We start from the raw sequence: 27,187 nt of genomic DNA, 5'->3' as shown, positions 1-27,187 counted from the left end.
ACAGCAAAGAAATTTTTTGCAACATCTCCCCCTCTATGTGGATTATCTTTAAAGAGCAACACTGTCATACACTCATGTCTCCAACCTGGCTGCAGGCAGCTGTGATAAAAGCAGCAAGCATAAATGAGCCCCAAAAACAAGCTGGATAATTGTTTAAGGATATACTAGAGAGTAAACATCTAAATGAAGTGTAAATATATGACTTGCATTTGCCATTTTCTAGAACTCTGAAGAAGCAGAAAATGTTTTTTTTTTGTTTCAAACTAACCAGTTTAAACATACAAACAATAAAAGAAACAGCCTTCAGTCAACAAATGGGGCATCTGCGCACAATGGGGCTCTGTCCTTGCACTCAGCTATAATGAAGGTGAGTCCACAAGTACTACATGCTGCCAGATTCTAATTCTCTGGATATTATCATGTAATGATCTAATCAGTACCTCATTATGTATATATTTAGAGTTGTTCATGTCAGCAGTATATGTTTGAAGCATTACCAGCTCAACAGTGATTAGGGGATATGTCATATCCAATCATATAAATTGTTATTTCTCTCTATAGTAATGGTGAACAGGAAGTCTGTGCTGTATTTTAAACCATCTCATGTAGTAGTTGATAATACAAAACTCATCTCTAGCATCTCTTACCATCTATTTGTGGCTCTAAATCACGGTTTTTGGGCAAGAGGAAAAATTCTATTGGCCATTTTTCTACAAAGTTTGAGGTTTTGGGAGTGAACTTATTGATTCAAACATATCAAAAGAAAATAATCACCTGTTGCTGTTCTAATTAGGATTGTCATCAAAAGCTAGATGCAGCATCAAGTGGAAAAAAACAGGAAAGCCCACTCTTATCCTCAGCCACATTTTTCAGCATTAACTGCAGGATGCGCAGATTCACATGCACTAACACATTTTCTTCTTACCATACTCATTATTTCTATCCCTTGGTGCAGTATATGTCCTGAGCCCTCCTAACATTTGCTGAATAAATGACAGCGTTGGCTGTTTTTAATGAGATGAAGCATATACCAGCCTCTTGTCCAGCAGTGATGCAGAGGAAATGCAGCTGAGAGGGACTTGAGGATGAGGAGTTTAAAGTTTTCCTTTTTATTTTATACAATATTTTTCTTCTGTTTATGTTCATAGAACTGAATGCCAGACCAATATAATGTCTCATTACATACATTATCTGTATTTATGTTTAGGGGAAAAGGATTATTATATAATACTGTTTTATTTAGGTAATGCAGTAAGATATAATAATAAAACAGCCACTGGGGGCTCATGCACAGGCTCGATAATTCTGTGCCAAGTCTGGATAAATGAGGAGTTGTGTCAAGAAGAGCATCCAGTTTTAAACCCAAGCAAAATATGCCGATCATAAATTGGATCTCTATACCGGATTGGTCAAGGCCCAGATTACTGATAACCCTATTGGTCAGCAGGACGATGCAGAGATCAGGAAGAGATGGAAACGGATGATGTGCCCTGGTGACTACTGACAGGAGCAGCTGAAAGACGATGTTTTATTTAGGCAACAAATGCCGATTAAAGCACGAGTAAGTGTTTACTGGCATATTTCAACTAATTCACATTCATATTTGTATTGGATACTTCATTGAACCAGTTAATTCTTACAGATTGCTTACAGATTCCAGTAGGCCCCATTTAAATGGAAAGACTGTGCATTTTAGATGTTATAGATGCCTATACCCCTGCTAACTCACACTGCACACTCCTACACCACCAAAGACAAGCTCCTCTAATTAATAATACATTTATTTATTTAGTACTTTTCAAAACAAGTTACAAATCATCAAGCTTACACGGTGATTTCTTCCTTTGTGTCGGTGCCATGTCCCCGCGAGGGAATAATGGATGTCTAACCGGATTAGGAAGTGTCTCTATGTCCTTTCAACCTGTAACAGATTCTGACATGTCCAGGAATATCAGCTCATTTCTGCCATTGGGCCTGACGCCCTTTCATCTTATTGTCTGATGAAACATTCACCTTCAAAGGCTCACATATTTTCCATCAGGGGGAAACTCTGGTTCAAGGAGATGAAGAATAAACTTTCTTTTATCTTAGAGGATGGTGTCTCCACAGACACTAGTTACACGGTGCGGTATAGTACTGCGTGAGAAGCTGAGGAAAAACAAGTCTGAGCTACAAGACGTACAACAAGGCTGATGCCTGCAGGAACCAAACTTAATCAGCCCGAGTAAACATAATCTAATTACAGAAAGACAGTCTTTCTGCTTGTCTCTTCCTTGCAGGTCTCTGTGATCATCTATTTGATATAAGCACAGATGGTCTGTTGCTCCTATAACTAAAATCCTGGAAGTTATTATTGCTTTACAGGTAAGATAAAGTCAGAATGCTTTGTGTGGGTTCTAACACAGCCTGAAGATGTGATATCATGTCTGCCTGACATAGCTCAGGGCAGCCCAGACACTGATGGACCTGAGTATTGCATTTGTGAGGTCATTCAATTAACATCCCAGGTTGATGTCTGCTGTTGATTCCCGCTTGGACAGTCCCTTATCTAATCTCACGTGTCTTTCCAACTGAGGCTATATTTTACAGATCAAATCATTTGGTTAGTTTTATTTTTCCACAAAGATGGTTTTAAAAAGTGATAGGTACCAAAACATCTTATTTATTTAGTTGGCTACAGCCACTTAAGAAAAGCCACACATGCTGAAAACCTTACTTTTGGACATTAATCAGCTAATTGAATAACTGAGTAACAGAAAAATCAACCATTTGAATGAAGGATCTTTTGAACTATGGTATTTTAAATACGAGAATTTGTCCTTGTCATACATGAACGTGAACTTAATAATAAATGTTCACTTTGAAAACATGATAAATCAGTTAATTAAGAAAGTAACTGCCAGACTTATCTGTTAACCAAATAATTGTTAGTATAATAATTGTTAAAAAATAAAACACTGGCTTATCATAAATTTAATGGAAATATTTTCAAGTTGTGAAGCGCACTGAAGCGAAAACCAAGATGCTGAGAGGCAGATTTCAATAACAAAAAGGAAGATGCCCCAAAACAGAGGCACAAAGACACCAAAATAAAAGTATCCAAATCCAGGTAACTCACAAGAAGGCTCAACTGAAAGACAGGAGCTGTGTCCCAATTCAGGATCTGCATCCTAGGAGGACCCGGCCTTTGCGGTCTACGTGGGCTGCGTCCTCCGAAGGATGCAGACCCTGAATTGGGACAAAGCTAGGGTGTGGAGGAGGTGTGGTCCCTGGCTCAGCTATAGGGGAGGGGTGGTGCTGTGAGCTCAAGGGGGCGGTGCCGGGGAGGCAGATGAGACCACGGCTGGTGGCTTTTGAACTGATGACAGTCTCTTTTCCCTTATAGTGAAGCAAGAGACCAGCATGCATGAGGGGAGAGCGCCGAACAGACTGTGGGTCGTTATATGTGCACTTTATAATAAAAACTGAAATCTGTGAGCACAACCATTGTGTGTGTGGAAGTCCACCTTACACAGGGGTATATATATTTAGACACAGGAACACAGTGAGTGTTCAGGAGAGGGAACAGAAACAGCTGGATGGCAAGAAACTAACTGCAAAAAATTAAGAATAAAGAGACAGGAGAAGTAAAACTAAAAACAAAGCACATGTAATAAAGGACTCACCAAAATAAAACAGGAAGTAACTAATGAAACTCTAGGAAACAAGTTGCCACACTTAAAGAATCCTAACAGAGATACTGAGTAGGAACATGAAAATGAAAAATGTAACAATAAATGTATGAACCAAACAGAATGTTAAACAGTAACTCGGTGGGTTTTTTAAGTGCTCAAAACTCAGTGCTCAGTTGTTCTGAGTAATCTGGCAGGATTCATCTAAACTGATAGGATCTAATCCTAAAATCTGTTTGTTCAAAGGAAAGACAGGATTACTTACAGGAAAACATATATTTATGCAGCACACTAAAGCGACTTGAAATCCAGTTCCTTAAAGAACATCTGAAGAATTCGAAACACTTTTCATTTTTCTCTTCTTTGACATTACTCAGTGTAGATGATTTCAGGATGCCTTAAAAATGTCCACATTGTTTCTGTAAATAATGTAAATTTTGTTGATGTTTATTAGTCAGACAGGTCAGTGGACTGAATATTAATTAAACTGAAATAAAAGCACTTAACATTACCCCACGTTTGCTGTACTACATGCTGTTCTCATCATTATGTCCAAAAATGTTTTATTATTTTATGTGTTTACTTTATTACTTGAGAATATTCATAACCCTGCATGCAATATTAATTACAGTCCATGCAGAAAGTATTCACAGCACTTACAGCCTTATTCCAAACAGATTACATTTATTTTTCACCTCAAAATTCTAAGAGAGGGATTCTGTACTGGTAATCCTATTTTGGTAATCCTTAAAAGTCTGTACCTGGATAAGAGTGATCCTATCCAGTCCTTTTCTGAACAACCAGGACAAAAGTGAGCTAGAATACATCATCTGTGGAAGTTAAAAACTAGATAAACAAAACTGGATTATTTTCATCCTGATCACACATTTTTAACAACTGGGCCACATGCTATGACCTGGGACCATGACAAATATATTCAATTGTCTTTCATTGTGTTTTTGTTTCAACACCTGTGTTTTAAAGTAAGGTTCAATGTCTATCTGACCTTTCTATTTTTAATCTAAACAGTCTTAAGTTAGGTCCGTAACTTTTTCCTAAATTTGGTTCTATACATTACCACAATTAATTTTAAATGAAACAACGCAGATGCAGTTGAAGTGCAGACTTTCAGCTTTAATTCAATGGGCAGAACAAAAATATTGCATAAAATATGAGGAATTAAAGCATTTTTTTTAACACAACCCCTTCATTTTAGGGACTCAAAAATAATTTGACAAGTTAAATGAATAACTGAAAATAAAATGTTCATTTGCAAAAAGAAAAAGTACTGAATAAATCAATAGCCTAAAATATAATAAATTGTGTTTGTTTATAAATAATCCATATGTATGAAGATGATAACAACAATGTTGATATTTGGGGGGAAAATTCAATTTATTAATCATGTAAATTCCCTGCACCTGTCATAAACATAAAAAAAATTTGCCCACTCCAAAGTTCAAATGTTAAACATCATATTAACGTCCAGGTTGGGTCATGGTTAGGGATGGGTATCGTTTAGGTTTTATCCGATACCAGTACCAAACCGGTACTTTTGAAACGGTGCCGGTGCTTAAACGGTGCTCAATCCGGTGCTCAAACCGGTGCTTAAAGAATGGAGAACACAAACTTTGTCCAAAAACCGCTTGTGTTTAGCTGTTTTCCACTTTTTTTTTTGGTAATTTTAGCCTTTTTGGCCAGGGTGAAGGGGGTATCTGCCATCAAACAAGAAGACAGCCACATGAAAAGCATTTCTCGGCTTTTAACAAAACGCTGTGCGTCGCCAGGTAATTCATCAGATTCGAGGTGTTACCTCCTTTGCACAGTATCATCTTAAAGCACTTGTTGCAGGCTGCTGAGTTTGCATCTTTTGCTGTGAAGTACAGCCAAACTTTTGACTGCTTCCCTTGGGCATTTTTAATCTGTAGCTCTGCTCTATGTACGTACCCGCCTACTATCCTTGGAAAGGTAAAATGATTGGCTAGAATCCAAAGTGTATGACATGTCAGGAAAAAAAAGCACTGAAATAAAGCACCGAAATGTGCGCTGCTTTTCGGTCTGGTTACTATCGTTTATGTCAGAACTGGTGCCATAATGGCACCGGATACCGGTACCCATCTCTAGTCATGGTTGGACATCCAAAATGTGGACCAAGTTTATCGAGAATTGGTCATGGACCAACTGACCCAATATAGACATGGTCTGCACGTCTATCAGACATCCAGTATTTAGTAGAAAGGATGACTTGTTTCACCTGCATGGAGAGCTCCTTTGACCACATGTTGTCTGTTCACAGCAAAATCTTCCAAATGCAAGCACCACACCTCAAATCAACTCCAGGCCTTTTATCTGCTTAATTTCTAAAGACATAATAAAGGATTTGCCCACTGAGGAGCTGAAACTCCACACACTTCTTCCAATTTGAATATGTATTTAGTCTCACATTACAATGGTTTGAAGTTTTCTTTGCATACAACACACAAAATCCAATATTCCATGTCCTTTTATAGGAGGAATTTCCGCCTCTTTGATTGCTAAATGTGCAACTGTGCTCACCAGCTGGTAGCAGTAACTGCCGGTCTGTTCTCTAATGGGAAGGTAGCCTACAGTGGGAGTTTTTGCTGTAAAGATCCTCTTCCACTTGATGAAACAAATAGAAACAAAAAATGTAAAAGATGCTAAAACATGTTAGTGTTGAGAGGCCCCACAAAGTAGCGCAAAAATTAAGTAATTTATTAGTTAGAGATTCTGCAAATTGGTGAGAACCTAATTTGTAGACGACTAATTAGGCCCAGAGCACAAGCACAGAGGAGAGGAGACATCATATACAACTGCAATGGTAGCAGTTCCACACAGGCCTGCTATGGAAAAAAGTAAGATTAGCCAGCCAGTTAAAGTGTGGGGATTGCAACCGTGTTTCTTAAACAAGGGCTCTGATGCCAAACTCTAAACCAGAATGAACCCTGATGGGGCAGATTGCACGTGCATGGCCCTAGTGCTTGTGATAAAATTGCACATTCAAATGCATAACCTGTCCTTGTGTCTGTATTTTTTCATATTGTGCTTTTTTGTCAGGCGTCGTGTATCTCAGAGAGGAGAACACAGACCACAACTATGCCTACCTCTTTCTAAGTCCACCCTAATAATGCAGGCTAGCAGCAGCCCTAGCATCACACATGAACACACACAAAATCCTATAATTTATGGTGGCCACTGCAATCTTTTTAGACTTCATACCTCTGAAACATAAGTATTGTTGTGCAGAAATCACATCAAGCTGTTAAAACTGCTGTCTACATGACTTGGCTGCATGGTGAATATCTATTACGTGCCTATGTGCATTACCCAAGAGGACAGAGGGATAGCGGACAGAGTGAGTGCCAAGACCTCTCAGCTTAGAGAGGGGCTATAGAAGCATGTCAGTCTAGATAATTAGTGCTTAGACTGAGGGAATGGGACTTTAATCAGCAGAGCTCTGTGTTGATCATCAGCATTCAGTGTTCCACAGAGTACCATGAGTCTGTTAATAAAGTCACTGACCCACTGGCTTGTTGGCTAAAGGCAATAAGAACATGTACATTTATTCAGACACATCATTCACTTCCTCATGTTTTCTGTCATTTGTCCATTTGTAGTTTCAGTCACACAATGATTCGCACTTTAATACAATAAAGTGGCTGTGGCTCATATGTAGAGCAGACTAATCAGAAAGTCAGTGGTTTGATTCCCTATTTTCTCAGTGTATCCTTGGGCAAGATACTGAACCCAAAATTGCCCCCAATGCAGTTATGTGAGTGTGTGAACCTTAGGTTAAAGTTGATTGTCTGAAGGAGAAAGTGCTCTGAATGCTAAAAGAAAATAGAAAAGGGATATACAAGTATTAGTCCATGAATAGCGAAAGAGTCGCAAGACGTGGAAAGATTCGGTAATACAGTACTACCATTATCCAACAGTTTTCTTCTTCTGAGACCTTCCTTCCTGTTAAAAAGAGTTTTTCCTTCCCACTGTCGCCATGTGTTTGCGCCTGGGTTGGGGTATCTAATTTAGTTTTTTCTCTAATGTAGGGTTAAAAGTTGAAATGGAGTAAGTTTATCAGCCACTACGTGGTTGCTTACACTTTAATTTTGGTTTTACTCCTTTTTTAATTTCTTGATAACTTGATCATTTAAATTTGGGCTGCAAGTTTAGGCACCTAACTTGGATAAGACGAAAAACATTGTGGTTTAAGTTACATCCCTCACAGCTGAAAAAAAAATGCATATCTTGTGTGTTAACGTATGACATTGAGGGTCCTTCAGGTCTTTCTTATCAGACCTGAGTTGTGATTTTATATATGCAGTTGTCAAGTCCCAGTGACCAGTGAAATTAGAGCGATCTCCCCATTCATTCAGATAAGAGCTTAGTCCCGCTTAAAAGAAAGTTGGCTGTTGACTTGTGAGACATGTCCAGAAGGACTCTGGAACAACTTTAATCAGAGTCCCTGCAGTTTTCACAAAAAAGAATGAACACATTTCACACATTTGTTTTAGAATCATTTTCTTCTTCTTTTGGGTGTTCCCATTAGGGGTCACCAGAGCGGATCATCTGCCTCCATCTCACCCTGTCCCTTACATCTGTGACACCATCCTCCTTACATCCACAAATCTTCTGTGTTTTCCTCATTTCAACATTCTTTGTCCAATATACCCACTATGTCCAAACTTTACCTTCAGTTTGTTTGTTTATTTTAGAATCTAATCTGAAGTAACCACAAAGATTTGTAACAAAGTATTGCGAGCATTAAGGATCAACATCATAGACAACGTGACATGAGTTAGTGGTCTAAGAAGTTGTCGATAATTTTCTATCTAGCCTTTGCTCCTACCAGAAGTCCCCAACAAGTGTTACAATGCTCTGACACTTGTTTTTCCAAGAGAGAAAATAAGATATTCACACAGTTAGCTTAAATGATTAAAAATTCATTTAAAAATTCAATTGTCACAGGAAAATTAGCGTGGCGGTGCGTTTGCAAATAATGTCCCTGTGGAAACTAAATTTCTTTGGGTGCTCAAGCAACGTGCTACTCTATATGCAAAGCTGCAGTCAGTTCATTTCAATGATTACCATTTATTATAACGAAGTGTAGCAAATTAGTGGCCCAGAAACAAGTACACCCGATGAGGGAACCAGAGGTAGCAAACGTACAGACATTCAGCCTTCTTTACGTCTTTTTCTTTAGTTATAAAGTACACTGAAATGTATTCAAAGCGGAAAAGTAAAAAGTAGTTCTTTTGTAAGCTAACTGATATTGATATAATAAAACAATGCTAATAAAAGACTGTATACCCTTTTAAAGCTCTTTCTTTTTAAAGCTCTATTTCCTGTTGCCCTCACTGTGACGGACCTTGCCTTTGCACCTAAACAGGAAAATAGAATAGAATAGAATAGAATTCAACTTCATTGTCATTGCACATGTCACAAGTACAAGGCAATGAGCTGTACCTTTAGATAGCAGACACTCTGAGTGGCAAACTGCACAGAAACTGTGTGTTTGCTAAGATTTATTGAGCTGTTAGAAACATTGCATTTTAAATTCCCTGCCTCTTTGTTATTCTGTTTACGCTCCCTCTGATTCTGTATCTAGGTGTTGCAATACTGCAATCTCAACTTATGGGCTTCGCCACCAAAAATGCCATTCTGGTCTACTTTAACCCCAGAGTATGGAGCTATAAATGATGTATAAGGTATAAGTTATAAGTCATTTATAATTTATAAAGTGTGTAGTTATTCATTTAAATATTCTCCTCCCAAAGTTTTGTGCCGTGTCCCCACCTTTCAGTCCCAGAACTGACACTAAACCTCTTCATTACATCCCAATAGTAGCCTTTTAAGGCTACTGTTTTGCGCTGGTGCACAGTGTTAGTAAATCCAGTCCTTGAATGTAATATTTTTGAGGCTGACCTCATTAAATCTGCATTTTGATTTCCTTTCAGAGCCCACAATGCAAGACGCATGCAAGCAATTAGGATATTTTATTTAAAGTGAGCCGATAGATTTGTAGTGTTTAACATTTCTAGTCAAATTACTAAAATCGGTCCACAATGAACACAAGTGCAGTCAGTACAAATCACCTTCACTGAGTTTCTTTTTTCTCCTTTTTCTAATTTCTGTACTTTACAACACTGAACTCTGTCAGTGTGCAACAATTAATGGGAGTAAGAAAGATGTCTCAATGTATGAATCCTGCATTACTGCAATACCCAACATTGCAAAAAACCCAACACATTTACTCATGTGACACGGTTACTGTGTAACTTCAATATGCTGATGATATTTGCGGTCAGATTGTTGGGATCTGACGGCTGTCGTATGTCTTGTGTCCTTCTATACACCCTACACATCAGCTGCTAGACAGATTTTAGGGTTACATGGTGGAATAGTTTGTGATAAGGCAGGCAGGGATCGGACCCAAACGCAAACTCACGGGGACAGAACTTGAACTCAAAAACACAGCTTTATTGCTGGGAAAATAGAACACAAGCAATACAAAACTAAACTGGAAAAAGCTAATTATAATGCATACCAGGAGACACGGGGAGAATCACACACAGCATGAGGGAGAACGCGACACCGAACTGAGGGAGACGCAGACATAAATACACAGAGGGTTAACGAGGGAAGTGGGAACACACGGGGAACACAGGTGACACTGATAATCATAACAAGACACGGCAGGAGTAAATGTAACACTGACGGGAGACTGTCAAAGTAAAACAGGAAGTACACAGAGGTTCAGACAGGAGGAGAGAGAGCACAGGGAGAACACAGACATAACGGGCTGGGGAAAACATGGAATAAAACACAAGGAGAGACGAGGGCTCACAAATACACAGAGGGACACACAGGGAGTAAGAGTCACAAGGGGAAAACACATAAGGAACAACGTATATATATATATATATATATATATATATATATATATATATATATATATATATATATATATATATATATATATATATATATGAGAGAGAGAGAGAGAGAGAGAGAGAGAGAGAGAGAGATCTATAGATATATATATATAAGGGGTGCAACGATACACAAAATTCACGGTTCGGTTCGGGTCGATACTTTGGTGTCACGGTTCGATATTTTTTCGATACAAAAAAAAATGTTCATGCCTTTTTAATTTGTCATTTATTAAAATTATAAATATATATTTTAACTCAAAAGTGCAGTTTTTAAATTTAATGTTGCTGAAACAACAAAGTAATAAAAAAATAAATCTATCTGATGGAGAAATCACTCATCTTTGGAAAAGAGAGTGTATTACAGAATATAATAATCCAAATCCAAAATAAAAGCTATACTATACGCTTCTTCTGGGCTATATTCTCAGCAGCATATTAAACATATCAGGTGCCCATAAGGAGAATCATGTGCTAACGGCTGTCTAAATGACTCGGGTAAAGTTTGTAGCATGCGTGCTTGTTGTTTTTGTCTGCTTCCACTTGTCTTTGCACTAGGATGATGTCGGAGTAAATATGCAGTCATATTCGTTGTGTTCCCACTAGTGCTTTCAGGTTAATCTGAAATGACGTTAACGCCACAACACGGCAAATCTCCGTTAACGAGCTACCGCGGATCGCCCCGTGCGTGGGGCTGGACGGCTAACACGTTAACGAGCAAACTGTGCTAATGCACTAGTTCCCACCATGTAATTGAGCATTGCGTGGCACATCCAACATACTGTTTTACTTTTGTCCATGACAAGCTTACCATCAGGGTCATGCTTCACATGAAAACCAAGATAGCTCCAAAGGCCAGATCTGAATGAGGGTGGGGGAGGTTAAATTTGCCATGTTGCAACGAGAGCTTAACTTCTGTCTCGCTAGCTTGCCCTGCGCTCAGTGAATCTGCGTTTGACTACTCCGCCTAGGCTGCACTCTCGAGCGCAGATCCACTGAGCGCTCAACACAGAAAGCATCGTCAGAAGAAAAGTTGATAAAATAAATTTAAAATTTTGTATTGTTCGATACATATGCGTACCGAACCGAAAGCACTGTATCGAACGGTTCAATATCGATACGAGTATTGTTGTACCCCTAATGTATATATATATATATATGACGTTCTGACGTTGACTCTCTGAAAATCAATAGATTTATAAGTATATATAAAAACAATATATAAAAACTGCTAAAGATGGTGATCGAGATGACTTTGTGTTCCTAAATTCAGTCTGACATTTAAACACCTTTACTCAGATGTTGGCACTCGGGAACAGCTACTAAAAAAACCCTCTGGAGGCAAATGAAATATCCACCAATTAGCTGATAGAGATTGGCTACAATATACAGCTGCTGACATTTTCGATTCCACTTTCATTTTAACACAGACGATCACAGACACAGAATAGCAGAGAGAACTTTTGAGAGAGACACTCCGTCTAGCTTCAAGTTTGTTTGTTGGCATTAAATGCACAGCTTGTGGAAAGGATGTGTCATGATGGCAGCTGTGTGGATCTGAGAATGCCCAGCCATCACTCTCTTTTTGAAGCCAAGTGTGAAATGGGCTTTAAATCACTTTTACCCCAAGCACTCGCATTATTGATGGCAGACTCTGAATCCCATGAAAGAGGCTGTCTTATCGGTTTAGCACAAATGCTGCAAATTAGTAAAGTAATTATTATGGCTTTAGCTTTATAAATGCAGCTAACCACAATCCTCTCAAAGACATGCATGCATGGAAATTAAATATTTTAGGAATGCCTTGGCGAAGGGAGCAGACCAGGGGGCACCTTCCACCATCCGGCCTGATTCATGCGAAATTTATCTTTTCATTTCTAAAATACAAAAACAAATCACTAGGAGTACACTGCTCTCAGTTCATTATATTTTAAAAAAAAAACTGGCTCCTTCTGTGTTGCATTAGGCACAAATGGATGCAGAACAAACAGAAAAGCAATGAGCATTACTTCTTTCTGTTGTTGACGCCTGAAGCCTTCATGTGTGATTTACTGTGATCTTGCAAAAAAAAAAAAAAGACACCAAACTTAAGAAATGCAAACTTGGCCTTCGAGATTTGTAAATATTCCTCTCTGAATTCTGTTTAGCCCACAGTGAAACATGGGGTAGAACTCATGGGACTACATGACCTGCTAAGATGCACAGAGCCTTAGACAGAAAACATCTAAGGCTCGCTGACCTTCAGTTTGTCTGAGCTCGCGCTTTGTGCAGTTGGAGACATCAGGGGAGTAATGCGTCTTTAATTAAAGAAGCCGGAAAAAGATCGTAGTACTCTCAGACCGGTGGAGCCGTGCCAGGTTCAGCGCCAGCCTGTGCTGGTGCACTACTGGCTACCAGCAGCAACAATTCATCTTCACTTTGTGTATTTCTCTGGGAGATAGGAAATGACACCGTTCCCGTTCTCATCTCATCTCATTCTCCGGAAGCCATCTCTGCTGTGATGAATCTTTTCATCTTCTACTCATTGCTGGTTGTTGGAATGACAGAGCAGCAGGCATTTCCAAGCCAACTGTATTGCATACTCATGTTTCCAGGCCTTAGACGGTGAATCAAAAATATTGAATATTAACATTTCCTGTCTGCACGAAATATGATTATGAACCCATCACTACTGCTCTGTGCCCACGTGCTGCACACAGAAACAAACACGCACACATTTACTTACCTTTTGTGTTAATGTGTAACATATTGGCATCTTTTGTTATTATACAGAATCTGTATGAAACTAATTTTTCTTTAATCTAGGGTTTATCGAAGGCCTAGATCTGCTTAATCCATCTGTTAGCCCCTTTCCACAATGACTGTCTAAGAAATGATGCACTGCAGACCTGATGAGTTTTAGCTTTCTTCCCTTGTTCTAAGAGCACCTACTGTGCTCATCTCTAGCTCTGTATTTTTGTTTTTCGACTCTATTAGAGTGAATTTGCATTTATTACACTTAAAAAGAATCTTTATCTTATCATCTCCCATCCAGTCTTTTTATATTCTGCAGTTCCTCAATTTACCACTTGAGGCTGAGTTCAAAACCAAGTAAATCCACAGATTCCAAAATCAAACTACAAATGTTAAAAAAACAGTATGCTTACGGTATATGACAAAAGGTATAATTTTCCTCTTCATGCAGCTGAATTTTTATGTAACTAGATCAAAGCTGAAAGTCAGAGAAGCTGGGGGTGTTACAAAACAACAGACTTCACAGCACCCCCTACCAAATGCAAAAAAAACCAGACACAGAATATAAAAATTATTAAAATGACTGCTACAATATTCTTGTTGTCATTTTATCTAAAGGATGCATGATTTGCATGAAAAGTTGTAATAAATGATAACTATCAATGATTATCTTCCCTTAAATAGCTAAGCATCATGGACAAATGATGTAGCTATAAATGCTTTGTCTTTCAAAATGAGTTACCAGCTAATATCTGTCACAGCTGTAAAAAGCTATTACAATGGAACAAAAACAAATTTCCAATTTTTCCCTTGTGTTTTGTTAAATAACAGCTCATAAAAAGAGCACAAAGTGGGAGCTCCACTCCATTGAATCGCTCCTATCTTAACCAAGATAAGAGGCCTCATCCCAGTAATGACTCTCCAACTTGCTGAAATTGAAAACATGGTCCACAAGGACACCAAAGAAACTCACAAACCTTTCCCTGATGAATAACCTCACAGATATTTTTGAATACTTTGGATCTCTGTGCTGCTTATGAGGGAATTTATCGCCAAAACCTCTGAGCAGCGAGTCACATTTAGATTAGGATTTAACCGTGTACCAATATGAGGGTAACATGAATTACTACTTAATGTTATCATTAAGTAGTAATTCACTTTATTACCTTTGCTGCAAAATGGTACTTGACTATGTTGCATGATGGCTTTTGGGCCCGGTAAAACATTGTGGATATTGGGTAGGTTATAGTCAGCTGTGCACAAATGGGCTTATTGTAAGTTTTAAATGCTGTGTGTGCAAGACAGACAGTTTTTTTGTGGTTTCATAAAAAATGTACTCACCAGTGTGTGCTTGATATGTGCACCCACTCACAGAGCAGAGGTTTAATTAATGCCATATCTATGCTGTGAAAATGTTCAGATATCCCGCATGACTTTTTTCTCAGCCGTGCAGATCTGTTCAGCTAATTTTTCTTTTATGCAGGGGTCTGGTAGTTATTACATATTGCAGTTTGGTAGATGTAATGCACTAGATAGACCTCTGTTGGATCATGCCACAAGCACACACACACACATGCACTAACAGACACTCAACATTCAAAGCATGGCCCACAGCTCTGCTTGAAGTTATAAAAGATTAAAGGCGTGGCCATTTTAAGTGATGGTTGCTAGCTTAGATGCTAGCTGAAATGTATCTCTACACTTTACTTGTGGTGTTCGTGCCTTTTGGAGCATTTGAAATGCAATTAATTAGCTCAAGTGTGCTAACAGACCCATCAAGAAGTCTCTTCACTAATTTTAGTGTGTGTTTCATTTACATATTAGAGCAACAGTTATAGAGCACCTTGCTAACTATCTTTGTTAGCATTGTCTGATAATTTAGTACATCAAACTTATCAGATGAGCCAATGTGATAACAAGGTGAGGCTTTAAAATATTAACGGCTAGGTTGTGGTTACATGCGTCTTTTATGTAGAATCAGTTCAATCGATTAAAAATAAACAGGTCAAACAGGCTAAAACTTAAACAAAATTACATTTATATGCCAGTTTAATAGTTGTTTTTGCAATTTTATCGTGAAATTTTGAAGTATTCACAATTAATAAAAACAAAATGAAATAATTGAAATAAAATATATCAAATATAATTTTTGTTTCAAAATGCCTTTTAAGGAGACTACATACTGGTCGATTCAGTTACCAAGTGTGACATTTTAACCATGTGAAGTCCTTTTATTTTGAGAAATTTGTAAAATTATCAATCTGGATATTATCTTGGGATAATGGAAGAGACAGTTGTTCCATATGAAAAGAGTAAAATTTCATTGAAAATAAATAAAGGTAATAACTAGAAGTTTAATGAATGTTTGTTTATTTGTGCTTTTAAAATCATGTATCATCATTAATATTATTGCGTAAAAAATATCATGGTGTTTTTAATTTGAACATATTTGGTATAAGCTCTTACGTACACTACAGCCTGCAACATGCTGCACAAAACTCAACCCCCAGGTCTGTAACACACATTTATCCTCATGCCTGCACCAGTACCATTTGCATTAAATATGTAGAAGTTATATTAAATTAAGTATGGTAAAGTAATATTTATCTTTACTGTTGCATCACTGAAGTTATGCACTGTTAAGGACACTATGGTCAAAGTCAACACAGAACATACTGATATGAAAAAAAGTACTGCTGCAAGTATTAGCTTAGATGAAAATTAATAATACAGAAACGTAATTTTGAGGGTCGTTGCATTCATATATCAAATAAATCATATTTTATGACAATTTATAGTTGATGATTACAACCAAATCCTTTGTGAACATCATCAGTAGGCCCAACTTCATATCAACAGAAGCTCATACAAAGTTATGAATTTAAACAATTTATCGACTTCCCCACTCACTCTAAAGGACACACCCTGGACTTGGTCTGCTGTTCTGGTCTTACTCCCTTGAATCTTTCTGCTACTGAAATCCCCATAACTGACCACTTCCTCCTTTCATTTAACCTCACTCTCTGCTGCTCTTCTACCAAGCCAACCCGTCTCATCTCGTTCCGCAACATCAAGAACATTGATATGGACATTCTCACTACCAGTTTGGACAATGTTCAGATTCCGGACTTCTATTCTACTCCTGATGATTTGTTGTTATATTATAATAATTGTCTACGCACTGTCCTTGATTCTCTGGCTCCTGTAAAAACCCACTCTGTTTCCTTCACTCGCTCTGCTCCCTGGTTTACCTCTGACCTCCGAGCTCTGAAGGCCAAAGCTCGGCAGCTAGAGCGTAAATATAAGAAATCTGGTTTAACTGTTGATTCAGAAATCTATAAATGTCACGGTTTGCCGGGGCAAGCCGTGTGAATAATAATGGATCCAAACTGCAGGCTGCTGAAGTGGAGGGTGAGTTTATTGGCAACTAAAAGGTACAACAGACAGGGTGGCGAGGAACAGAACGGTGAAAACTCTAAACTGGGAAAACTAAATAAAACACTAACCGGAATACGAACGTGACATGCAGGGAGAATGACCAGAGAATCAACACAGAAGGGTGGAAGGGAAATAACACAGACGACCCAGCAACTACCATGACAGAAGACACAACTTAAATACACCCAGAGAACACAGGGAGATTACACGCAGGTGGGGAACACAGCTGGGAGTGATTATCGTGACGAGACTAGGGAGGCAAACTGAAAACACTCACATAAGACGCAGACCTTCACAATAAAACAGGAAACACATACACGCAATGACATAACACACCAACTAAACACAGACTGGGGGACACAGAACATAGGAACATGAACAGAAGAATACAAACACCCAAGGTAACCAAAACCACAGAATACTAATAGACTAAACATAAACACGGAGTCGCAGACTCCGGACCATGACAGGACCCCCCCCCTCAAAGGCTGACCCCAGACAGCCCAACAAAAAAAACAGCCAGAAAAAACAGAAAACAACCCGACCAGGGCGGGCGGCGGGGGTCCAGGACGGAGGGCTCGGGGCAAAACAAAACAGGAGCACCAGAAGGTCAAAAGACAAAAAGAAAAACAAAAACACGAGTCCAAAACCAAAAGAAAAGCACACCAGAGCACAGGAAAACAGAGTCCAAAACAGAAGAGGTCAGGGGGCCGGCCAGCACAGGAGTCCAAAACAAAAAGAGTTCAGGGGGCCGACCGTGCGGACGGCAACGGCGGCGACGTGGATACAGTTCGGGAGGCCAGCCGTGCGGACGGCAACGGCGGCGACAACAGCGCTGGTCCGGGGGCCGGCCGTGCGGAAGGCAACGGCGGCCACTCAGGCGATGGCGGTCCGGGGGCCGGCCGTGCGGAAGGCAACGGCGGCCACTCAGGCGATGGTGATCCGGACCAGGCGAGGCTGCAGAGGCTGGACCAGGCGAGGATGAAGACTCGGATGAAGCTGGACCAGGCGAGGATGAAGGCTCTGAAGCTGGACCAGGCGAGGCTGAAGGCTCTGAAGCTGGACCAGGCGAGGATGAAGACTCGGATGAAGCTGGACCAGGCGAGGATGAAGACTCGGATGAAGCTGGGCCAGACGAGGCTGAAGGCTCCGAGGCTGGACCAGACGAGGCTGAAGGCTCCGAGGCTGGACCAGAGGAGGCTGATGATGATGCTGCAGCCAGTGAGGATGATGATGATGCTGCAGCAGGCGAGGATGATGATGATGATGCTGCAGCCGGTGAGGATGATGATGAAGCTGCAGCAGGCGAGGATGATGATGAAGCTGCAGCAGGTGGCTGAACGGGCCCCTCGGGCCCTCCAGCCGACGAGGCATGAGGCTGGACGGGCTCCTCGGGCCCTCCAGCTGACGTGGCATGAGGCTGGACGGGCTCCTCGGGCCCTCCAGCTGAGACAGGTGGCTGAACGGGCTCCTCGGGCCCCCCAGCGGAGACTGGAGACAAAGGCCGGAGCGGTCCCTTGGACCCTCCAGCGGAAACAGGAAACAAAGGCCGGAGCGGTCCCTTGGACCCTCCAGCGGAAACAGGAAACAAAGGCCGGAGCGGTCCCTCGGACCCTCCAGCGGAGACACGAGACGAAGGCTGGACAGGCCCCTTGGACCCTCCAGCAGAAGCCATCACAAAGCCAGCAGGCATGGAGTCCTCTGGCAGACATGAAGGCAATGGGTGCTGTGCTGAGCACTGGCCCTGCTCAGACAGCACTGACACGGAGTTGTTCTCTGAGGGCTGCTTAATCTTCAGGGGTCCAGAATCAGCTGGGGACTGAGACCTAGCCTCTGGGGAAGCCCTGGAGTGCAGAACGGTGCCTGAAGCAGCTAAAGCGCGAGAAACTCCCTGACTAGACCTTTAATTTTCTCCCTTGCATGGAGTGAATGAGTGGAACCGGTACTGCTGGAGCCAGAGCTACAGGTAGCGGGGGCACTGGAGCTACTGGGGCCTGCGCTACAGGCGGCACTGGAGCTACTGGGGCCTGCGCTACAGGCGGCACTGGAGACTGAACTGAGGGTGACACTGGAGACTGAACTGAGAGTGACACTGGAGACTGAACTGAGGGGGGCACTGGAGACTGAACTGAAGGGGGCACTGGAGACTGAACTGAAGGGGACACGGGAGACTGGACTGAAGGAGGCACGGGAGACTGGACTGAAGGAGGCACGGGAGACTGAGCTGAAGGAGGCACGGGAGACTGAGCTGAAGGAGGCACGGGAGACTGAGCTGAAGGAGGCACAGGAGACTGAGCTGAGAGTGACACTGGAGACTGAGCTGAAAGTGACACTGGAGACTGAGCTGAAGGGGACACTGGAGACTGAACTGAAGGGGACACGGGAGACTGGACTGAAGGAGGCACGGGAGACTGGACTGAAGGAGGCACGGGAGACTGAGCTGAAGGAGGCACAGGAGACTGAGCTGAAGGAGGCACAGGAGACTGAGCTGAAAGTGGCTGCCGGGGAGCTAACTGAGCTGAGAGAGGCTGGACAGGCGATAAGCAGCTCATGTTGACATCCGCCACACAAAACACAGCCCCTGAATGAACAGTCACAAAGTCTGGAACAGACACAGAGTCCTCACTCACCACAGCCGGCGAATTAGAAGTCCGAACGTCCGGCTGTGGGGTGGCGCGCCCGCGGCGCGATCGGCGTTTCCTCCCCGCAGAGGGCTCCGACGGGCCTGGAAAAACCGCATCCGATAGGTGAGGCAGACGCGGCTGCTCCGGGGTGGCTGTAGTTTGTTGCTGCAGGACCCAGTCCGACAGTTCCCGAGCTTGCGCCGCCTCCCGGGCTTCATACAAGTTGGCCAATAAGTCCAAACATCCTCTGACCTGGCGGAGATAGGGATTTCTGTTGAGGATCGCCTCGATACCATTTATCCCAACGATCCTTGCTCTCGTATTCGAGGTGTGGGTTATCCAGTCGACCAGGCGTTGGACTTGCATCAGATCCCTCTCCCCGGGCAAGTCTGCTGGATCCATGTTGTGGCTGGGTCGTACTGTCACGGTTTGCCGGGGCAAGCCGTGTGAATAATAATGGATCCAAACTGCAGGCTGCTGAAGTGGAGGGTGAGTTTATTGGCAACTAAAAGGTACAACAGACAGGGTGGCGAGGAACAGAACGGTGAAAACTCTAAACTGGGAAAACTAAATAAAACACTAACCGGAATACGAACGTGACATGCAGGGAGAATGACCAGAGAATCAACACAGAAGGGTGGAAGGGAAATAACACAGACGACCCAGCAACTACCATGACAGAAGACACAACTTAAATACACCCAGAGAACACAGGGAGATTACACGCAGGTGGGGAACACAGCTGGGAGTGATTATCGTGACGAGACTAGGGAGGCAAACTGAAAACACTCACATAAGACGCAGACCTTCACAATAAAACAGGAAACACATACACGCAATGACATAACACACCAACTAAACACAGACTGGGGGACACAGAACATAGGAACATGAACAGAAGAATACAAACACCCAAGGTAACCAAAACCACAGAATACTAATAGACTAAACATAAACACGGAGTCGCAGACTCCGGACCATGACAATAAATACCATGTACTTCAGTATAAAGACTCCATTAACAAGGCCAAACAAAGCTTCTACTCTGGTATTATCAGTTCTTATGAGGGTAATGCTAGGACTCTGTTTTCAGTTTTCAACAAACTAATTCAACCCCCCAACGCTTTACCACCGCACTTCTATTCCTCTGAAACATGCAACTCCTTGATGCTGTTCTGGACTACGAAAATCGATAACATCCACCAGCAACTCAGATCGAATGTTGTGTCTACGCCCTCTCCAGAACCTTTTCTCCTTTTTGAGCCGTTTTCCACTTTTCATCTTCCTGATTTATCTGATATTTCCGAGTTAATATGTAAATCAAAGCCTGCCACATGTCATCTTGACCCCATGCCCACGGGGCTTGTGAAATCCTGCCTCTCTTCTTTACTCCCACTCATCTGTGCTATCATTCACTCTTCTCTCACCACCGGTATCGTTCCCTCCTTATTGAAGACTGCTCTAGTCACTCCTATACTGAAAAAACCTTCTTTAGATCCTAACAACTTTAACAACCTCCGTCCGATTTCCAATCTACCCTTCATTTCTAAGATACTCGAAAAAGTGGTTGCAGCTCAACTTCATTTACACCTGGTTAATAATAACATCTATGAGAGATTTCAATCTGGTTTTCGCTCATGTCACAGTACCGAAACTGCTCTACTTAAAGTCACTAACGATCTCTTAATCGGAGCTGACTCTGGTCTTCTCACCATTCTCGTCCTTTTAGATCTGAGCTCTGCCTTTGACACCATTTCTCACTCTGTCCTTCTAAGCAGACTTTCCTCTCTCGGCATCTCTGACACACCCCTCGCCTGGTTTCAATCATATCTCCTCGACCGTTCCCAGTTTATTCAACTAAGATCATTCCGCTCTCGCCTATTCCCCGTCACCTCTGGTGTACCCCAAGGCTCAGTTTTAGGCCCTCTTCTCTTTATAATATACATCCTCCCTCTAGGTACCATCTTCCGCAAATTTGATCTTCAGTTTCACTGTTTTGCTGATGACACCCAGTTATATATCTCTTGCAAACCTGATTCCTCCCTCCCACCTTCTTCCCTTACAGAATGTCTATCCGAGTTAAAATCCTGGTTTACCTCTAATTTTCTAAAGCTCAATGAGGATAAAACTGAGATCCTCCTTATTGGCACCAAATCCAACCTTTTGAAGGCAAACCATTTCTCACTTACCATCGATAACTCCACAGTTTTCCCTTCTCCTCAGGTTAAGAGCCTTGGTGTCATCCTAGACAGTACACTTTCTTATAAATCACACATCAATAACCTCACCCGTTCTGCCTACTTCCATCTACGTAACATTAACAGATTGCTTCCTTCTCTTTCCACCCAGTCTACGTCCATTCTTGTACATAGTCTTGTTACCTCCCGTATTGACTACTGCAATTCTCTTCTGCATGGTCTCCCCCAAAAATCCCTCCATAAGCTTCAACTGGTTCAGAACTCTGCTGCTCGCATTATCACCAGAACCCCCTCCTACCAGCACATCACCCCTGTTCTTCAGGAACTTCACTGGCTCCCTGTGAAATTCCGGATAATTTTCAAACTTCTTCTGCTCACCTTCAAGGCCATTCATAACCTCGCTCCTTCTTACCTTTCTGACCTGTTAACCACCACTTGTTCTGCCCGTTCACTTCGTTCTTCTTCTTCTGTCCAGCTTACTGTACCTTCCTTCCGCCTCACCACCATGGGAAGCAGAGCTTTCAGCTGCTCTGCTCCCAGGCTGTGGAACTCTCTGCCCCCTGAAATAAGAAATATTGGTTCTCTCCCCCAGTTTAAATCCCAACTCAAAACTCATCTGTTCAAATCTGCATATTCACTGTGAATCCACTGTTTGTTCATTTTATCTTGTGCTTTATTTTATTGTTCTTATTCTGCCATTGTTTTACTAAGTGTTTTATCCTATTGTAAAGTGTCCTTGGGTGACTTGAAAGGCGCTCATAAATAAAATTTATTATTATTATTATTATTATTATTATTATGTTATTTACTGGAAAATAATATTGTGTTTTACAGATAAACCCAGTGTGGTGTGAATGAGACACGGCACACGGCGGGTCCAGGGATCATAGGTTTGAACCATTTTATTCAATATTTGTCACACCACAACACACCAACCCCTGAGTCCCTGTGTTTTTAACTAGGCGGGCGTGATTGAGGATGCCGTGCAGGTGCGTCCGCCCTCCCTGCACGGCACCGCAGACCACGCCCCACCACACCCAGGTTTGCCACTTCATTGTGGCTGACCTGAAAGGCTTATTAAATGAGACCCAAATGAAATGGAAAAAGTGAATAAAAATTAATGTCACTTACAAACCAAAAGATAACAGTATGGGTTCCCATTTGTTTTTACACTTTAATTTAATTTTGTTTTTTTTGTTGCTCAGATTTAAGCACCAAAACAACTGTTTGGGTTAAAATATACCCTTTAACTTTAACTACAAAATACAAGCGTGTCTGTAGGTGCCATCATCATACAGAGCACATTGCCTACAGTCTTACTGTCCATTTCAGACACTGAGATAGGTCGGAAATGAAAGTTTATCAGACTGTGCTGCGAATTGAAAACTCTAACAGGGATATCTAGTGATTTGAGCGATGCCCCTAGGACCCGACCAAGAGCCTGCTTTTGTCTGCCCGTCGGAAATCAAGTACTGTAGGTGTTGTTTCAAAAACTAGTCAAATATGTAGTGGCATTTAAGGATGCTACCGTCACATAATTTAGTTGTAAATAATGGCTTTCCTGCAGCTCTTTCTTGTCTTTCCGCCCTTTCTTTGACATAAACAGTTTCATTATATTTATTGGGAAATCTGTGCTGTGTAATAGCATCAGCTCTGCCAGTCACAAGACAAACAAGAACAACATTACACCAAAGCCCAGAAGAGACCCGGGCAAAGGTTTTATTGGTAATCCACTGAAGCCAAATGTGCTTCTATACAAAAAGTACCATCCATTTGCTGCACACTTCATACAAAGGAGTTTATCTTGGGTAGTTGTTGCACAAAATTGATGTGAATATGTCAACTGTGAGAGCAGCTGTGCAACTTGATTGATATAAATGTGGGCTGCAAACACGGAGGTTCAGATTTTCCCTGGCTTGTTTGGATCAGCCCACGTTTATGTCTAGCACAGTCACTGAGGCTGTAACTGCTGTATCGACTCCTCAAATGATGTGTGTTCTCAAGTGTGCATAAACTGAATCCTTAAATTGCTAAAGGGGTCAGTGCTGATAGCATCAAAATTATCTTTTTACCTTTTTAATGGCGGCCAATTTAAATTATTAATTGGACATTAGTCCTTTATTAACTGATTTATCTGATAGGGCATTGGGGGCTAGCAATACATCACCTCACAGCAAGATAATTCCTGCTGTGAACTTCCTGGATGGCTGGAGCTTTTCTGTGTGGCGTTACGCGTGTTCTTACCGCCTCTTCCACCCACAGTGCTTGTTAGATTAAGTCTTAATTGGCCGGGTTTAGATGTGAGTGTTTGGTTGGTTTTCTTTCTGTGTTGGTCCTGTATCACAATGAGATCCGACGCCCATCTCCAAATGATAAAGCTCTCCAACAAAGGCAGCACAGTGGGACCGTTCTGTGGGGGGGCGTCTCCATGTGCTCTCCAGGTGATTAAGCAATGATCAATTCATAAGGATCCAGGAGGTCTAACTCTCCACTTACTTCATGAGTCATTTCTAATCAGCTCTATTCTAATTACTGTACAGTACAAAACAGTAACTACTGATTTATTACACATAGCACCAGATCACACAAAATTGTTTAAGAATTGTATTTAGTATTTAATTTTGAGGACATTAGTAGTTTTGATATGCAGAAATTAAACATTTTTTGTTATTATAAAGTTATAATAAAGTGACTTCTTTTCATTAAGGGCAGTCCAAACACACACAAAATAATAATATTTGCCACTACTTTCTTCACCACTGCTTTCCTTAACTGTGGCACATCTGTTCTTGCAGTGAGCAGTAATGAGCAGAATGACAAAATGTGGAAGACATATGTTATGTGTTTGTGACAGCTGTGCGACTGTCTGTGCATTCATCTTGCTTTTATTAAGTACACAGCAAATCACTGGAGTTAAATATTCTGGAGTTAGGCATAAAAGTGCGCAAGAGTTACATTCCGGGAGTTTATTTTTCACCTTATACTACAGTCAGTGTTGGGGAGTACTCTAAAGCGGTGTAATATTTAGGTGTTCATTCACTGGGTGCTAAGGAGTCTAATTCAACACATTGCTGGTGTTGTTTGTCTGTCGACCGTTACAGCGCCTATCTGTGTTTCTTTCTTGGACTCCGACATGTAGGAGGTAAAAATACTTTATTTACTTTGGAATTTTCTGTGAGTGTAGTGATGTTATTTATATATATATATATTCAGTTACATGGATGCACAAGTAAAATATAAAGTTAACTAACTAGCACTACATGTGTTTTCTGTATGTTATGCTGATTTGGAGATAGCAGCTAGGCTAATGCTAGTCAAAAGTTAGCTAACTTACTTATCTTACTGTATTTTAAGATACACATTTCACGTTGTCAATGAAAACGTTTATTTCTATTTCTTAATTTTAACACCAACGTTTAATTTAACGTTAGCTAACTACAGTAATATTCTGTTTAGACTCATGGTAATGGCCGTATTTAACCAAAGAGAGGTGCAGCCTGCACTGATGAGATGTTGAGGTACCATTAACATCAGTTAGTTAGTCCTGCTGCACACTGAGACATGCACACAACCCTGTCTCCAGAACTGTAAAGACAAGGACACAGCAAACATGCAGTCACATTGTCTGCTAAACCAGCCTAGCTAAATAGATTTTAAGCAATATTTAGTGTGGACAGGCTAACTCAATGTAAGACAGTGTTCGTTGATTAAGTTATACACAGTTTACATAGAGTTACCATAAACAACCTCTTCTTCTTGTGTTGTGTTTCATAGTAGTAAAGGTATTTTTTTCCGTAGGTGGCCAAGATGTTGATAAAAGTAAAACACAGAGAGACAAAGAAATATGCAAAATTGGAAGAAGTCAGCTTCACAGATTTTGTGAGAGCAGGTAAGTTATGGTTTGTACTAAGTCATTAAAGAAGAAATGATAATGTTGTTATTAACTAAGTGATGATTTTACTTCAGTGCAGCAGAAGTTTCTCATACCAGAAAATGCAGCACTGAAAGTCACGGATGAGCAGGGTATAGAGGTGGATGAGGATATCTTTCCTGAACTTGCAGCAGTCAAAGAGGTGTGTTTTGTCATCTATACAGCTGAAGGTAAGTAAATATATGCTCTGATAGATTTTGAAGGATTTGATTTGTCTAATATCCTGTGGTAACAATCACAAAATGCTGTTTTCATGGCTCAACAGTAAGTTGGATTTATCACATGCATTTCAGACATCCTGGAAACACAATCATCCAAGAAGCTGCGTGACTGCTCAGACCTAACACACTATGTGACACTCACACCTTGTGGTATGTAAATTGTATATTACCATAATAAAATACAAAATAACCATCTGTTCTCCTGGGAGAAAGTATAATTTAATCAAACCGTGCAATTTACTGGCCCTGTGTGCATAAATGGTATCTTTGTTGTGTTGTGTTTTTGATTGTATATACCTTGTATTCTAATATTTTTATTTGTCACCCTCAGATTTGACTGTCCTGAAGCAACATGTGGAAGAGCCCTCCTCTCCAAGTCTAACAGATACATTGTCTGTCTCAACCACCAGCAGTCAGAGCAGTGACACAAGTGATGCCGGACTTCAAATGGTTCAGCCTCTATTGGACAGCATACATGAAAGAAATGTAGATACAGTACTTAATTGACTTATACTTGACTCTTTAGTTGCCATTACTTGAAAAAGCTTAAACACGAAGATAAAACAGATTAGAGAAAAATAATTTAATATAGTATTTCATGTAGTTTGCTCTGCAACTGTAGTGTGTAATAAGACTTGCTCTCTCTCTCTCGCTCTCTCTCTGTTTTTGTTATGCATGTTAACCATGAAACGTGTTTCCATGATCAGTGTCCTGCTTTTCAGGTAAATGAAACCATTTTTAAGAAGATACTGGTCCTAGAAAGGGAGAAAGTAAGACATTTCAAATGTTTTGATGCCCAAATGTCATATGGGTGTGATTCACAATTTTATGTTCTGTGAGAGAGTTGCATTACTTAATTTGTTGGCTTGATGGAGACTTTACAGAGTCTTCCTCACGTTAACACTGCATTACAAGAAGTGCTTATTCTGTAGTCATTTTTTTCCTTTAATTCTGTTTTTTTTTTTCTTTTCGCCCAATGTTAGGCCTTTCTGACCTCAACTGTTTAGCTGCCAATAATGGTGGATATTATGCTATTACAGTACTGTTACACAGAATGTATGTTAATCCATGCAGCATTCATATTTGAATATGTTATTTTTGATAAATAAAATCCATACATTCATAATAATCACTATTGTGTTTTTGTAGTAATTTGCACCAAAAACCTAAAACTTTTTTCAATTGATGAGTAACACTACAAAAGAGTTAATATCAAACTTAACTCTAGTTATGAGTTAAATTTTACTCTATATGGTAGTAGAAATTTCACTCCGTGAGAGTTTAGTTTTAACTCCTATAAAGAGTTGAAAAATCAACTCCCGGAAAAGAGTTACTCTAACTCTGCACTAGAGTTCATTCGATGGTCACGCATGTACACTCAAATGTAGTTAATCTGAACTCCCTGAGAGTTTATTCCAAGGACC

General features: G+C 40.8%; 1 protein-coding gene across 2 annotated transcripts; it reads left to right on the top strand.

Annotated features, from left to right (window-relative positions):
• The first annotated feature begins 24,512 nt into the window (after positions 1-24,512).
• Positions 24,513-26,892, top strand: LOC308395947 (uncharacterized protein). 2 transcript variants are annotated; one of them, XM_080881007.1, is made up of 5 exons: positions 24,513-24,753; positions 25,410-25,500; positions 25,578-25,712; positions 25,836-25,913; positions 26,095-26,892. In XM_080881007.1, exons 2-5 carry the CDS (start codon positions 25,419-25,421, stop codon positions 26,268-26,270), a joined length of 471 nt encoding a protein of 156 aa, XP_080737133.1. In that variant the 5' UTR covers positions 24,513-24,753; positions 25,410-25,418; the 3' UTR covers positions 26,271-26,892. The 2 variants fall into 2 exon arrangements, with proteins under 2 accessions (XP_080737133.1, XP_080737134.1); XM_080881008.1 differs by lacking the exon at positions 24,513-24,753 and adding an exon at positions 24,883-25,299.
• Positions 26,893-27,187: the final 295 nt, after the last annotated feature.

Source organism: Rhamphochromis sp. 'chilingali', assembly GCF_963969265.1.
Source record: "Rhamphochromis sp. 'chilingali' genome assembly, chromosome: 4".
Taxonomy (NCBI): domain Eukaryota; kingdom Metazoa; phylum Chordata; class Actinopteri; order Cichliformes; family Cichlidae; genus Rhamphochromis; species Rhamphochromis sp. 'chilingali'.
The sequence above is the reverse complement of the archived record's forward strand: the minus strand, read 5'-3'. Positions and strand labels throughout refer to the sequence as shown.